Source organism: Emydura macquarii, unplaced genomic scaffold, assembly GCF_026122565.2.
Source record: "Emydura macquarii macquarii isolate MOO-44397 ecotype Brisbane River unplaced genomic scaffold, CSIRO-AGI_Emac_v2 contig_1363, whole genome shotgun sequence".
NCBI lineage: Eukaryota > Metazoa > Chordata > Testudines > Chelidae > Emydura > Emydura macquarii.
In genome coordinates this window covers 2679422-2692264 of record NW_027131500.1, presented here as the reverse complement: position 1 = coordinate 2692264, position 12843 = coordinate 2679422, and the positions used below count along the sequence as shown (strand labels likewise).

At 40.9% G+C, this 12843-nt stretch overlaps 1 protein-coding gene across 1 annotated transcript in view; it reads right to left on the bottom strand.

The window, feature by feature from the left end:
• The window catches only part of DCTD (dCMP deaminase), a 28465-nt gene extending 19962 nt beyond the window's left edge, over nucleotides 1–8503 (bottom strand). The window contains 4 exon segments of the mRNA XM_067551692.1: nucleotides 836–971; nucleotides 2428–2539; nucleotides 8273–8419; nucleotides 8421–8503. Of these exon segments, the coding sequence (XP_067407793.1) occupies nucleotides 836–971; nucleotides 2428–2539; nucleotides 8273–8419; nucleotides 8421–8503 (478 nt within the window).
• Nucleotides 8504–12843: the final 4340 nt, after the last annotated feature.

Below are 12843 nucleotides of genomic sequence, written 5' to 3'. Positions count from 1 at the left end.
ACAGAGGGGGAAGGAGTGGATTTCAGCCATAATATTTCAGCCTTTTCCAACAACAAAGTTGGGGGAAATGTTTTGCCTAAATTACAAAATTCTGATGACCTTTTCTTTGAGAAACTCTAGTGCCCCGAGTTAGAGTAGGGACCTGAAATTTACCAGGGGATGGTCTTTTTGTCAGGAATGTGCCTTTTGCTGTCCTTCTGAAAGTTCTCCCAAATTGTAAGCCTCTGGGGGGAAAACATGCAGTGGAAAAGTAGCATGTGATGAGCCAGTGATATAGTGTTTAATTGTGTATCCACAAAAGTGGACCAAATTAAGGTAACACAGGCAATCTTAATTCTGGCATTTCCTAACTTCTGAGAGAGTGACTTTGCAAACTTTTTTTTTTTTTTAAACAAATCTAGATATTCTCAGCAATTTCTGTAAAGACAAACGTGAAAAATAGCACCATTTACACCTACTGTAACCATGTGCTATAATAATGGGAATTTAGTTAACTTGTTTACTAATTCTGACCCTGTAATGCAATGTGGAAAATTGTTAAGACTCTTAAATGTTTATTAAAAAAACCCACTGTCAGTGCATTACTAGGAAGCTGTAAAATACAAGACACTATCTGCTCCTTCCACTGGCTCTGCAGAAATACAGAGCTAATAAACACTATTTCTAGAGCTGTGATTTCATGGTGGTATACCACCTGCATACCTGTTAAAGTCAGCCATGCTGAGGGGAAATGGATCAATATTTACCATGCTGGGACATCATTTAGTCTCTCTTATTCAAATGATGAGTCTAATTTGCAACACATAGGAAGTCTTGCCTAGAAAATGTTCCTTACCGTAAGGATATTTTGTGTCTAGCTTACTCTGTGCTGTTCTTGTCCAGGGCAACAAATCATCACTGCAACCATTAGGCATCCCATTATATCCAATTCCAACAATCTTGTTTTCTGAATTCACAATGCAAGCACCAACCTACATAGAACAGAGATTATTTAATATATTCACCAAGAATATGCAAGATACTTTATAGACAAGCTACTTTACAGACAAAATTTACAACTGAAGGGCCCAATCCTGCCTGCCTTCAATCAAGTAAGATTGCAGGCAGAGAGCCTAAAGGTCCAATCCTGATGTTATAAATCGGCATAGTTCCAGTGATTTAGAACTGGTCTACATGCAAATTTGCACCAAAATATTAGATCTGTTTTAATTCTCACCTTTTGTCATAACACTTCGATTTTTATTAAGAACAACAGTGTTCTATTTCGATTAAGCCTAAATCACAAAATGTACAAATTAAAAATAATTTAATTGTTATATCTATGCAAGTTGTATACAGATAAGCTCTTACATAAGACCAATTGAGTATTTGTTCCTAAAAGAACATTTAGGCAGAGTAAGGAGGCCCGGGACACAAACAAACAGCAAATCATTGAGCAGTGATGGTTAGCAGGCATCTTCTCATCTCTGTTTTTGGTTGGAATTTCACTCACCATCTTCCCTTTTCTTCCCAGCTGTTGTTAACAGCAGGTTACGGGGATGACTATGGAAGAAGGCAAAGGAGGGAATACTAGTCATGTGTCCTGTTCTGAGCAAATAACATCAAACCCATGCAACCCAAGAGTAAAATAAGTTGTGCAGTGCCTCAAAAGGGGAGAAGAAACTTCAGTTAGATATAAAACTAATTTTATCTAACCATCGAATATCAAATTCTCTCAAAACTTTCTGCATTTATTCCCATTCTCCCCGCCCTCTTTCCTTCACTTGTACGTACCCTACAAGAATCTTCAGTGGGATGAAAACTGCGTTGCCAACACCACTGCTAGCTTTTCTTCTGCCTGTACATGTGATGGCCCTGGCAGACAGGCATCCTGACCCTGAAGGCTTCCACCAAGGCCCTGGTCTTGACTTGCTGGAAGTGTGGCTTATATGTCCCCATTGATGAAACTGCAATTCATCCATCCCTCTAACCATTACCCCATGCTGATGATCCACATGGGCACTAATGATACTGCCAGTTATGATCTGAGCAGATCAGCAGTGACTACAGGGTTCTATTATTGAGGGTGAAGAAGTCAGGGGCATAGGTGGTGTTCTCATCCATCCTCTCAGTTGGAAGTAAGGATCCAGACAGGGACATCCTGAAGGCAAATGCACAGCTGTGCACATGGTATCAACAGGAAGGCTTCAACTTCCTCAACCATGGGATGATCAAGTTCATAGTATCAAAAGTAATTACAGAGCTATATCTGAGGTCAAACCCATGAACAAAATTCTTGTAGCAAAAGTGCCAACTGTGCAGTAACTTAGGCAGCCCTAGACTGAAATAACTTCTAATGAAAATCCACTCTGTGTAAACTGGATGTGTATTTGACACATGGTGTAATACAACCTATATTTACATTACTCCTGCATGCTGCTTTCATACCTGAGAATTTGGATCCTTGCTTCTTTGTGCTGATAAGAAGGCTACTGCCATAAAATATTCAGGCCATTCCAAATAATCCTCCCGTTTTTTACAGACCATTTCACTGCCAAACCTACAGAATCAAGTAAAACAGGAAGTCAATAAAGAGATAGCAAAAGTGGCTACAGTTTATGTTTCTTGGTTTTTTTTTAAATTAAAAAAAAAATAATAATAATGTAAAGCACTTTTATTGCTTGCTTTCAAAACACACTGGGGACCATAGTCTGCTCCTTGTTACGCTGATATAAAAATTCAGTGGAGATACTCTGGATTTACACTCTTGTAGCCAACAGCAGAATCTGTCCCTGAAGGTTATGGACTCAAATCAAGAGTTTAATGGTAAAACATATCAGCATTACATATTTGCCCATATTTGTTTGAAGGGAAGCAACATTTCCCTTCAAACAAAAGAGGCCAAAAGGGGATCATAAATTGCAGTTTTGGATGAGATAATTCTATCTTTCAATAACTCAATGCCAGGTATTGCCTATCCCTCAAAGATAACCTCCTGCATATGTCCCCTGTTCCTATATTACTGAAATTCTCTTCACTCAGACAATGTAATTGTTCTAATTGCAGACATCTGATCAAGGCTATTTGTTATGGCAAATAAAGAATATTAAGCAAACTTGTGTTTGGAAGCTTTCTTTGCGCTTAAACATCTCTCTTGGTGCCATTACCTGCCATGAATTATCTTCACTTACAACACCTATAAGCAATATTTTTGATACAAGTGGTTTTAATGGCCTGAACATGCACCCCCTGCAGAACAAAAGGTAATGGTTTTTACCTCTGCTTGCTTTTTACTTTTGAAAAAACCACAAAAACCAGTAATATAAAACCTTGTCTTCCCTGTTTTTGGCTGAAGGATTGTTGGGAGACTGGAGAACTGTCCTGAGAACATCTATATCCCTCAATTGAAGGAGTCGGTGCAAGGAGTCTTTCACAAAAATATTATTCCAACTGTAACATATTTGAGTTAAGCAGATGCATTAAAACAGAAAAAGAGCATGAAACTACAAACTGACTACAAACTCTTTCTTTCCCAACTTCGCACTAAAAGACTGGTTATCTCATAACCCCATCAGTTCTCCAGTCATCCATAGAGTATTCTAGATAAAACATGGTAGATAAGCTGTAAAAAAAACATACAGGAACAAAGTTCTTTTTTGTTTTTAATCTAGAGTTCCTGTTATTAAGGTTCCCAGATAAAAATATCAGAAACAGGAAGAGGAAAGAAGTTGTGAGATACTGTTCACTCTAGTAAAGAGCACCAACACAACAGAGAGAGTCCTGCAAGAGGGGACATCAGAGGCACCTTTTAGCAGCTGTTGGCTTTCCATCAGACAGCAGGACACCTCACAGCAATACAGAGTCATGAACCCACTGCACACAAAATTAGGAAGGAGATTTAGCACCAAGCGTTTTTCTTTTGTTATTTTGTTCTAAAAGTTGGATGGGGAAACAAACCCAGAGGCTAGTAGCACTCATATTTGCTTAAAATACAGGTTGCAAATATGGAAATTTAGCTCTCTCTTGACAGGAGATATTTTCACACCCTCAATTCCTGGGGAGGGAAAAGTCTAATGCTAGACAGGCAGAACATACTAGTCATCCCTCTATCCTAAGAATCCAAGAGGATTCCTCCAGCACTGGCCTGAGGACTTTCCTACTGCCCTATAAAGGAGGAACAATTATTGATGAAAGATGACAATGTGATAGAAAAGGAGAAACTGGAAACCTGTCATGAAATCCCAACACCCACGCACCATCACAGCCTCAGGGTAGTCAATCTGTGACAACCTGAAAGAATTAATTTCAACAGATCTGAGTGCAACTAAGTGCCTCATTGAAACATAGCAAAAAACCCAACAACAGCCACCACCACCCCACACATCACAAATAGAAGAGACTTTAAAAGCTATCTTAAAGTGGATTCAAACTGAACAAGATTCTCAGTAAAAGTGTTGGGAATGTATAAATGAAAACGGAGGCATATTACACGTAATGCAGAGCTATGGCAAATAAAAATTCTGGAAGAAGCCCTCCAAATAGCTAATGCTATATTGAATAAAGAGGAAGAGAAACATTTTTTTCCTGCAATCTCTGTTGCTAAACTATACCCTGGAAACCACCTTTATATAGAACAAAAGGACCAAGCTATTATATTTACTCTTCTTGTCTGCCAAACTCTACATAATGCATAACTGGAAATCCTCCAAGATACCAACTTTGCATGAATGGATTAGAGAAGTGACATAGTATAAGATCAATGAAAGGCTTGTACAGAGACAAAGAAAAATGTTTTGGTGTTTTCTAAAATGGAGCTTATGGACTGACCTATGACTAACAATAATTGTAGCCAGATTCTCTACTCCCTGCACCTTGTGCACTCATTTACACAAGCAGAGAGTGGGAATAAAATGCTACCATTCTGATTTAGTAGCATCCAAACAGATGTGTGTACTTGACTGCAGCCCTAGCACACAAGAGAGAAGTTGGAAGACTAAGGAGGAGACAAACTGGTGGGGATGAAGGTTACATTTTAGAAAGTAGTATTTCTTTACCCCTTCCCCCATCTGTGAAACCTGGAACTGTATGATTAAAAATTACTAGGGGAAATTTTCAGATATCTACCATAGATCTTAATCTGGCTGCATGAACGTTGTGATACGTTACAAAGATCTGTGAATTTAACTGATAAAAATAATGGGAGGATAATTCCCTCAAAATGAAAGCTAAGAGCAGAGTAAGAGATTTATAACTATCATGCTTAATTCTGCTCAAAAGATCCCTGATGAAAGAGATGTCTCTTCCTCAAATTCAAGAATTACTGGTACTGCGTAGGCCACACTGTCCAAAATGAAATATTGAAAGCAACAAGAGATAAAGAGAATCTGAAATTTAAAGAATAATGTATTTTTCTCCAAATTACATCTCCAGCCTGGCTAAGAACATAAGTTATTCTTCACTTAAAAAGCTACCTCATGGGTCAGGCTTCTCATCAGCTTTTTTTAAGTCCAGATAACTTACTTGAAGGCTATGTCAACACATGTACAGTTCTAGAACACCTAAAAATGCAACAAGTTGCATTTAGCAAACAAAAGGAAGCATCCACTAAAGAAATTATGAAAAAGGTTTAGCTGAGAATCTTGACATAGATTTTGACCCTGGCTCACCAATCAAACTAGTGTAAATTGAGGTCAATGGAGTTGTAAAGTACAGTCTGAGGAAAACTGGGCCCTAAGTCCCTGGCTTTACTATTCATATTTGTAGTTTTTTCCTCTATCTTCACAGTTTGACCTATTACAGCCTGTTACAGCCATAGCTGAATTAGGTCATATACAACATTAAGTTTGTTACTAGAAAGCAATCATCAATATTTTGTCATATTCATTTCACAAGATTTGAGTATTTATTCAGGAATTGCAAGTCTTGGGTGATGCTACACCTGCCAGAGGAGCACAAGGAACATGTGGACTTGACCTCTGGATATTAACTTCCTTCCCAACACCCCTTATTGTTTTATTTATAGCCTCTATTCAAGAAAATTAGTTGTTTCCTTTACTTTTATTAGATTTTCTTCCTTCCCTCATATGGTTATTGAGGGATAATACTTAAATATATATAAATATCTATTTTCCAGCAAAGAATAAAGAGTATTCCTTACAACTGCATGCTACCTTCCACACAGAAGATTGGCTATAATCAAAATCTTTAAAGAAGATAATACTGTTTATGTTTACCAATTTCCAGGCCTTTTGGCAATAATCAGTCCCTCTTGAGTACTGTGTGAGTGTGAATAATGTTTCCACAATTCACATGGTATTTTGCATTCACAGAATCATTTTGTGAATTTAATTATTTTTGCATTCCTAATGACAGTCTCTGTTTCAGGGCACACTGAATCTGGGATGTTTTAACTGCTCTTTTGGGATATCTGAATGATAAATATTCTAAAAGAATGAGTGATTCTGGGTTCAGAACCCAAAGTCCCAGGATTGTGGGAAATGCTTTATTGTAAAAGACTAAGGACGCATTCCTCTAAGGGTAATCTACATTTAAAACGTACAGCAGCATAGCTGCGTTGGTACAGCTGTACTGCTGTAAGAACACTTGTGTAGCTGCATTATGTTGACGGGAGAGAGCTCTCCTGCCAACATAATAAAACCACCTAAACAAGCAGCAGCAGCTATGTTGGCAGGAGATGTTCTCCTGCCAATATAGCACTGTCCACACAAGTGCTTATGCCAGCAAAATTTGTCACTCAGGGGGGTGTTCCCCCCCACACACACACACGGAGCGACAAAAGTTTTGCCGGCATACGTGCTAGTGTAGACAAGGCCCAAGTGATTCCATGCCAGCAGACCACAGCACTCTCACAAAAGCCAAGTAATTTCAATAAAGCTCCACTTGCTGGGAGTCAGTTACAGGATCAGGGCCTACGTCCACAAAAGGGCCAATATTGTAAGTTTGTACCAGTTCCCAAAATGATTACTTGTGATAAGCATTCACCCCAGAATCCTCCAATCTTTGCCTGAAACTTGGAATCTTTGCCATAACACAGCAATACAGCTGGCATAGGTGGACAAGATTACACATGCATTCAGCCTCCAAGACTACACCATTTATAGCATGCAACCATTTTAGCATGCAGGGATTTAAAAGAAAGAAACTCCAAACAATAATTATACAACCAACATATATTAAAACATGTTTTTCAATGGGTTTGGAAGTGTGTCTAGAAGATAACTAGTGATTATAAAGTTACTTTTACATTACACATTTCACCCCAATGAGCTTTGCAAATGGTGTAGTATTTTCTTACAAACAGCTACACTGAAATGCTGCCATATCTGAGGAGCAGCAATTAATTAGCACACCACAGGAAGGGTGTGTGCATGGAAATTTTAGCCAAGAACACAAGGGCAAATGCCAGCTCTCATGAAACATGGAAAGAGGTGTGCAGCATCCATGAAAAAGCACAGGCCTGCTTTTAAGATATTTTCAGAAAGAGGTATCTGAAGGATGTAAACATCCAACAGAGACAGACTATTTAGTGGAACAAAGTAGCATATAACTAGGAATAACTGGATATAAGTGAGAGGAGAAATTTAGGCTAAATAACAGAAAAAGCTTCCAGCCAGAACAGTCTCAAGGGAAGTAGCAGAGGCCTTGTCATGGGGGAGATTTTAAATCAGACTTGACAAAGCAAGTCTAATAAATGTAAACTACATTTGGACTCAATTTATTTAATTCGGAAGGGCTACACTGGCACTGGGAAGATCTGAACCTGAGGCCTAGGATGCTAACCCGTCCCTGCCTGCTAGACGCACGGCCCGGGGACGGGCACATCACAAACTCCCCCCCCCCCCAAGAACCGCCTCCTGGCCCCTAATGCACCGAGGGGTGGCTGCAGCCTGCCTGTGAGCTCCAACTGCGCTCGCGGCGGCGCCTTCACATCCGGCACCAGCTGCTCCCACCCTGCCAGCCTCTCCACCCCCCGCATTTCCCGCCATTCCAGGCCATGGCAGTCCAGCCCCTAGCCAGGGCGGGGGCTTCCTCAGAGCAGCCGGCTGTGTCCCCCCCACACCCACCCCCCGGGCCCGCAGTCAACTCCCACTTCTCCCAGCACGCGGGCAGTGAGTCCCTATAACTCCCCCAACCCGCCCCCGCTCTGCTGCGCACCCCGGGGGGGGGGGAGGGGGAGGGGCTGTCTGGGGCGTTAACCGGCAGCCGGGTGACTCCCGACAGCCCCCGGAGAGCGAGCGGGCCGGAGCTGAACCCCGCCGTGAGGGAGCTGTACCCATCGAGCCGGCCGCAGGGGCCGGGCTGGTCGCCGTTCATCCCGCCGCTGAGCCCGACTTCGCCGCCCGGCCGCAGACAGCACGCTCGAGTCGCGCTGGGGGGCTCCTTTGGGCGCCAAAGCAGGAGGGGGCGGAGCCAGTTGCTATGAGGGCTGCGGCACAGGCAGGTGGCGGGGCGGGGCGGGGCAAGGCAGCCCAGGGCAGAGCCTGGGGACTTCAGGTCCCAGCATGCGATGCCCCATCCCGGCGGGGGGCGGCCCCGGCAGCATGGCATGCTGGGAGTTGTAGTCCCACAGGGGAGGGGCGTCGCAGTCTCCCGCAATCACGTGGGGCAGTTCAGCGCAGAGGGATTGGGGGGGAGGGGCAGGTTGAGACCAGAGCAGAACTACTCCCCACTCCCTCTGGATCCACTGCAGGTAGCGTGGTCACCTGCACCGGACAAAGTGCCAGCAGCCCCCTGGGGATAAAACTCATATGAAGTCACCCCATTACCACGAACCCTAAACAGTAGCATATGATTACAAATCTTGTCTGCCCTCCAGTGCACATAGCCCACCACAAAAGCCGGGGGAGTGGAGGGGAGACGTTCGACATCCACATCCAGTTTGCAGACTTCCCTCATTCCCAGGCACATTTTAATCCCAGAGTCTCATTTAATCCCAGAGTCACCTGTGTTTCACACAAACCTGGCCTCTGAGTTCTATTGCTGGAAATTATTTACATTAGGAGTCACATACCAGGGAAATGAGGTTATAGGAAGAGCTGTTTACACAAATAGCTACAGCATTTTAAGTTTCTTGCATGAATAATTGTTGTGTATTCCTCATTGTGGGTCTGTCACACATTGTATTTTACTCTTGGGCCTTTGCATGGACACACACACACACTATGTGCATTCCACACAGATGCTTTACAAGTAAATCTTGTTTATTCAAACCCTGATTAGCAAAAATTAGGGTTGTCTAAAATTCATTTTTGTCCCCAGAATATGAAATTCATATAGAAAGTGAATTGTATTTATCAGTAACTCTACCTAGCCACAGGTTTTGTCTGTCTCAAAAGATGTTCTGTAGTATAACTGGAATATACCTACATATACATAATATAGTGCAAGTAAAGATTCAAGATTCAGTGCATAATTTAGTGCAAGTCATATGATCCCTTCTGTGGCTGGCCAGCTCTGCCAGCTCTTCCCGGTCTAATTTCCTGTCTATCCTGTTGGGGTGGCTAGCAGTCCTCATGGCACTCAAATGAGTGCACAAAAGAATTGCATTTATGGCTGTCTGCAGCACAGAGCTCCTAGGGGGAGGTAGAAAGCAGACAAGGACTGGCAAAAATCTAGCCATAAGTGATACTGCTCCCACTGAAGTCAACAGGAGCAGAAGTGGACACTAATAGAGGTTCAAAACCAGTGCCCAAGCATAATTTTTTCAGGCCCAATACAAACTTGTAACACGGCCCCCCTCCCATACACATACCCATAGGGGTTGCAGCCTGGGCTGGGCCACCCCAGGGCCTCCGGGCCCCAGTAAAGTGTACCCTTCCCCCCCCCCCCCATGTGGGGGCCCTGCTCAAAACAGGTCCTTATTGCTTAAATGTAAAGAGTTTCCTTAGAATAATGAATCAACAGTCTATAATATTTTAGAACCAATGGGAAACTACAAGATGGAAGATATTTCATTTTCTATATATTCCTGTTCATTTGTAAACCTGAAAAGTCTGTCAGTACAGTAGCTGCGCGTACTTCACGAGACCAGTCTGCAGATTTTACCGAGGCAAAATGTCCATTTACTTTAATGTCTGAGCAAGGACTACAGAATCATGCCTCTAACTTTGTTAATTTCATATGTACAGACAATGTTTTTGCAAAGTTATAGTTAATTAACTGAAACAGAAACAGAACTTAAAAGGAAAAGAAAATTAATGAAATAATTATCTGCAGGGAAAACAGGACCCTGAAGATGAAATGAAAAACGTGATTATGGTTGGCCATGGAAGTTAAAGAAAACTTATTTAATAAATCTTATTCTCCAGAGAATAATTTAGCAGTTAAACAAATTTCTGGTATCTGTATGCATGTATGTACCTTTGCTAAGTATAAATAGAGAATTAATTCTACAATTATCCATTCTAAATTAGGGTTTTTTCCCTACTTATTTTTCTTATTTGCAAAGTTTATGATTCTGAGGACAAACCATAATAAATATTTAATATTTCAAAAGCAGTTTATTTCTTTATGCTATGCACACACAACAAATTATTTTTTTCTTCTGTGCCCTGAAGAAATAGTATATTTTGGTAAAATTATAAGCAATTGTTTCTTGCAGTATTTTTTTTTCAGCCAGAATGTAGTAGTGCTCCTTCCTATTCCAGTGAATTTTTCATAATCTAAAATGGCAAATGATTAGGAACCTTTCCAAACAATTCCCTCTATACACATCCACTGCATTTTCCAGCCATGCAATAATACTAAAATTCAGCCAAAAATAACAGATAGAGAAAAATCTGATCTCTCACTTTGCAAATGAGATCATGTAAGAAAAAATAAAGAAATAGATACAGTTATTTTAATATAAAAAACCTGATATTTTAGGACCCATATTATAATAAAATATATTTTAAAATACAATAGTGAAATTTCTCTGCCATTGTTATCAAAGAAGTTTGAGCCCTTCACATGAACAAGGACATTTAGCTCTTATTGATAGTGTCACGGGAATATGGTACTTTTAAAGTCACCTTTAAAGTAGGTGTGAGCTCTGAAGAACTGGATTATAGCAAAAACCTCTCTCAAATAAGTACTTCACCCACTCTTTTTGTTGCTGATGTATCTGATACTTTAGCTCTTACATCATTCATTTCTCTTTTGTTCCAAAGGAGGAAGTGAATAAAAGTGAAGTATTTCAGAAAACCTATCATATAAAGAAGTTCCTGCTGAGTTTTATTTTCTTATTTTCTTAAGAGTTTTCAGCAATACCTGCTGCAAGCACATTTGTATAGATGTCAATACATAATCTTACATTTAGCCACTTAACCTATTAAGTGGATTATAAACATTTGAGATGTCCTTGCTAGGGAGAAGTCAGCTAGCTGCAAAAGAGACTCATATGCTAAATATTTAACCACCTGGCAACTGTTCATCAATTTCTCAGGCAAAGAATTAGGGTAGAAAAATCCCAGGTATATGGCTAACTTTTTGCTATGAAACTGTCTTTGGTTATTTCTTTCTTTTAAGGGTGATATCTCATCTCTGTCTTCACGTCTCAAAATCTCTGTGGTTTATCAGCATTCTAAATCCAACTTCCTCCTTTGGGAAGGGAGAAAACTCTCTAACATCTCCCTTATTGTTTTCCCTTTGCAGAGTTCACCCTCATTGGGAACTTGAACGAGCATATTGATAACATATTTTTATATTTTTTCTAATGTTACTTCCAATTTTTGACTGTCATAGCTTTGTCCCATTTATCATCTCACCTAGAATATCCATAGACATAAAATATTTCACCTCAACCCCCATCTTTTGCTTATTTTACTCATACCCTCAACACTGACCAGTCTGGTTACTGTTGGCCACTCTCTCCATTGCCTTGCTCCTCAGAAAATCACCCTGCCTCTCACTACTCAGTGCTTTGATACCAGTAGATTGTCCAGCTGGATTTGCTCATTCAAACCCTTGCTTGCTGATCCTTCCTTCTGGCCCATATGTTAATACCTACAGTAACAGCCCTGACCAGTTTCTGCTTTTAACCAACGTGCCTCCATCAAAACCCATACTTGGACCCATACTCCATCAATACCCATCCTTGCACTTCAGGTTCCCCTTTCTACACAGACAAGCAGTACTGAAGGGCACAGACCAGTGCTTCAAAAGATGACAGCACATGTTCTATCTCCATGCCCGCTATAAGAGCTGGAAGTTCTCATCAGATACACTTAACCACGATGCCCTTGGATTGCAAAGTAAATCTTTGATTCTTATTTTCAAGGGGTTCTGGCAATCCTTCCTCTCTCTTCCAGAACATTATCTTCTCTACCCACTCACATGACTCTCCAGTCACAACCATTTTCAGGAATTCATTTTCTGCTTTCAGTATAAAGTTACCTGTTTCATGACAATATCTCCTCCACCCGCAATACCTGCCCACACTTTTCTCAGCTATCTTTTTTCCTCTCCTCCCCCTTCCTTGTTCTTTGTGGATATTTGACATTATCCAGCCCTTTACAAAAATTACCTAGTCTCTTGACCCTTTCTCTTTTGGCAGTATAGTTCCTGTCTCTTTACCTTGCTTTCCAACATTACTTCCATTGTCTGGTACCTGTTCCCAATGTGCTAAAATCTGCTACTGTCCATGAAGTTCTTAAAAACCCATTCTTGACCATGCAGTGTTGTTTTAGTCATGTAAGTCCCAGGATATTAGAGAGACAAGGTGGATGAGATAATATCTTTTATAGGACCAACTTCTGTTGGTGAGAGAGACATGTTCTTGAGCTTACAATAAGCTCTTCTGTCAGACTGGAGGGAGGTTACTAGTGGAGTTCCTCAGGGATCGGTCTTGGGACCAACCTTATT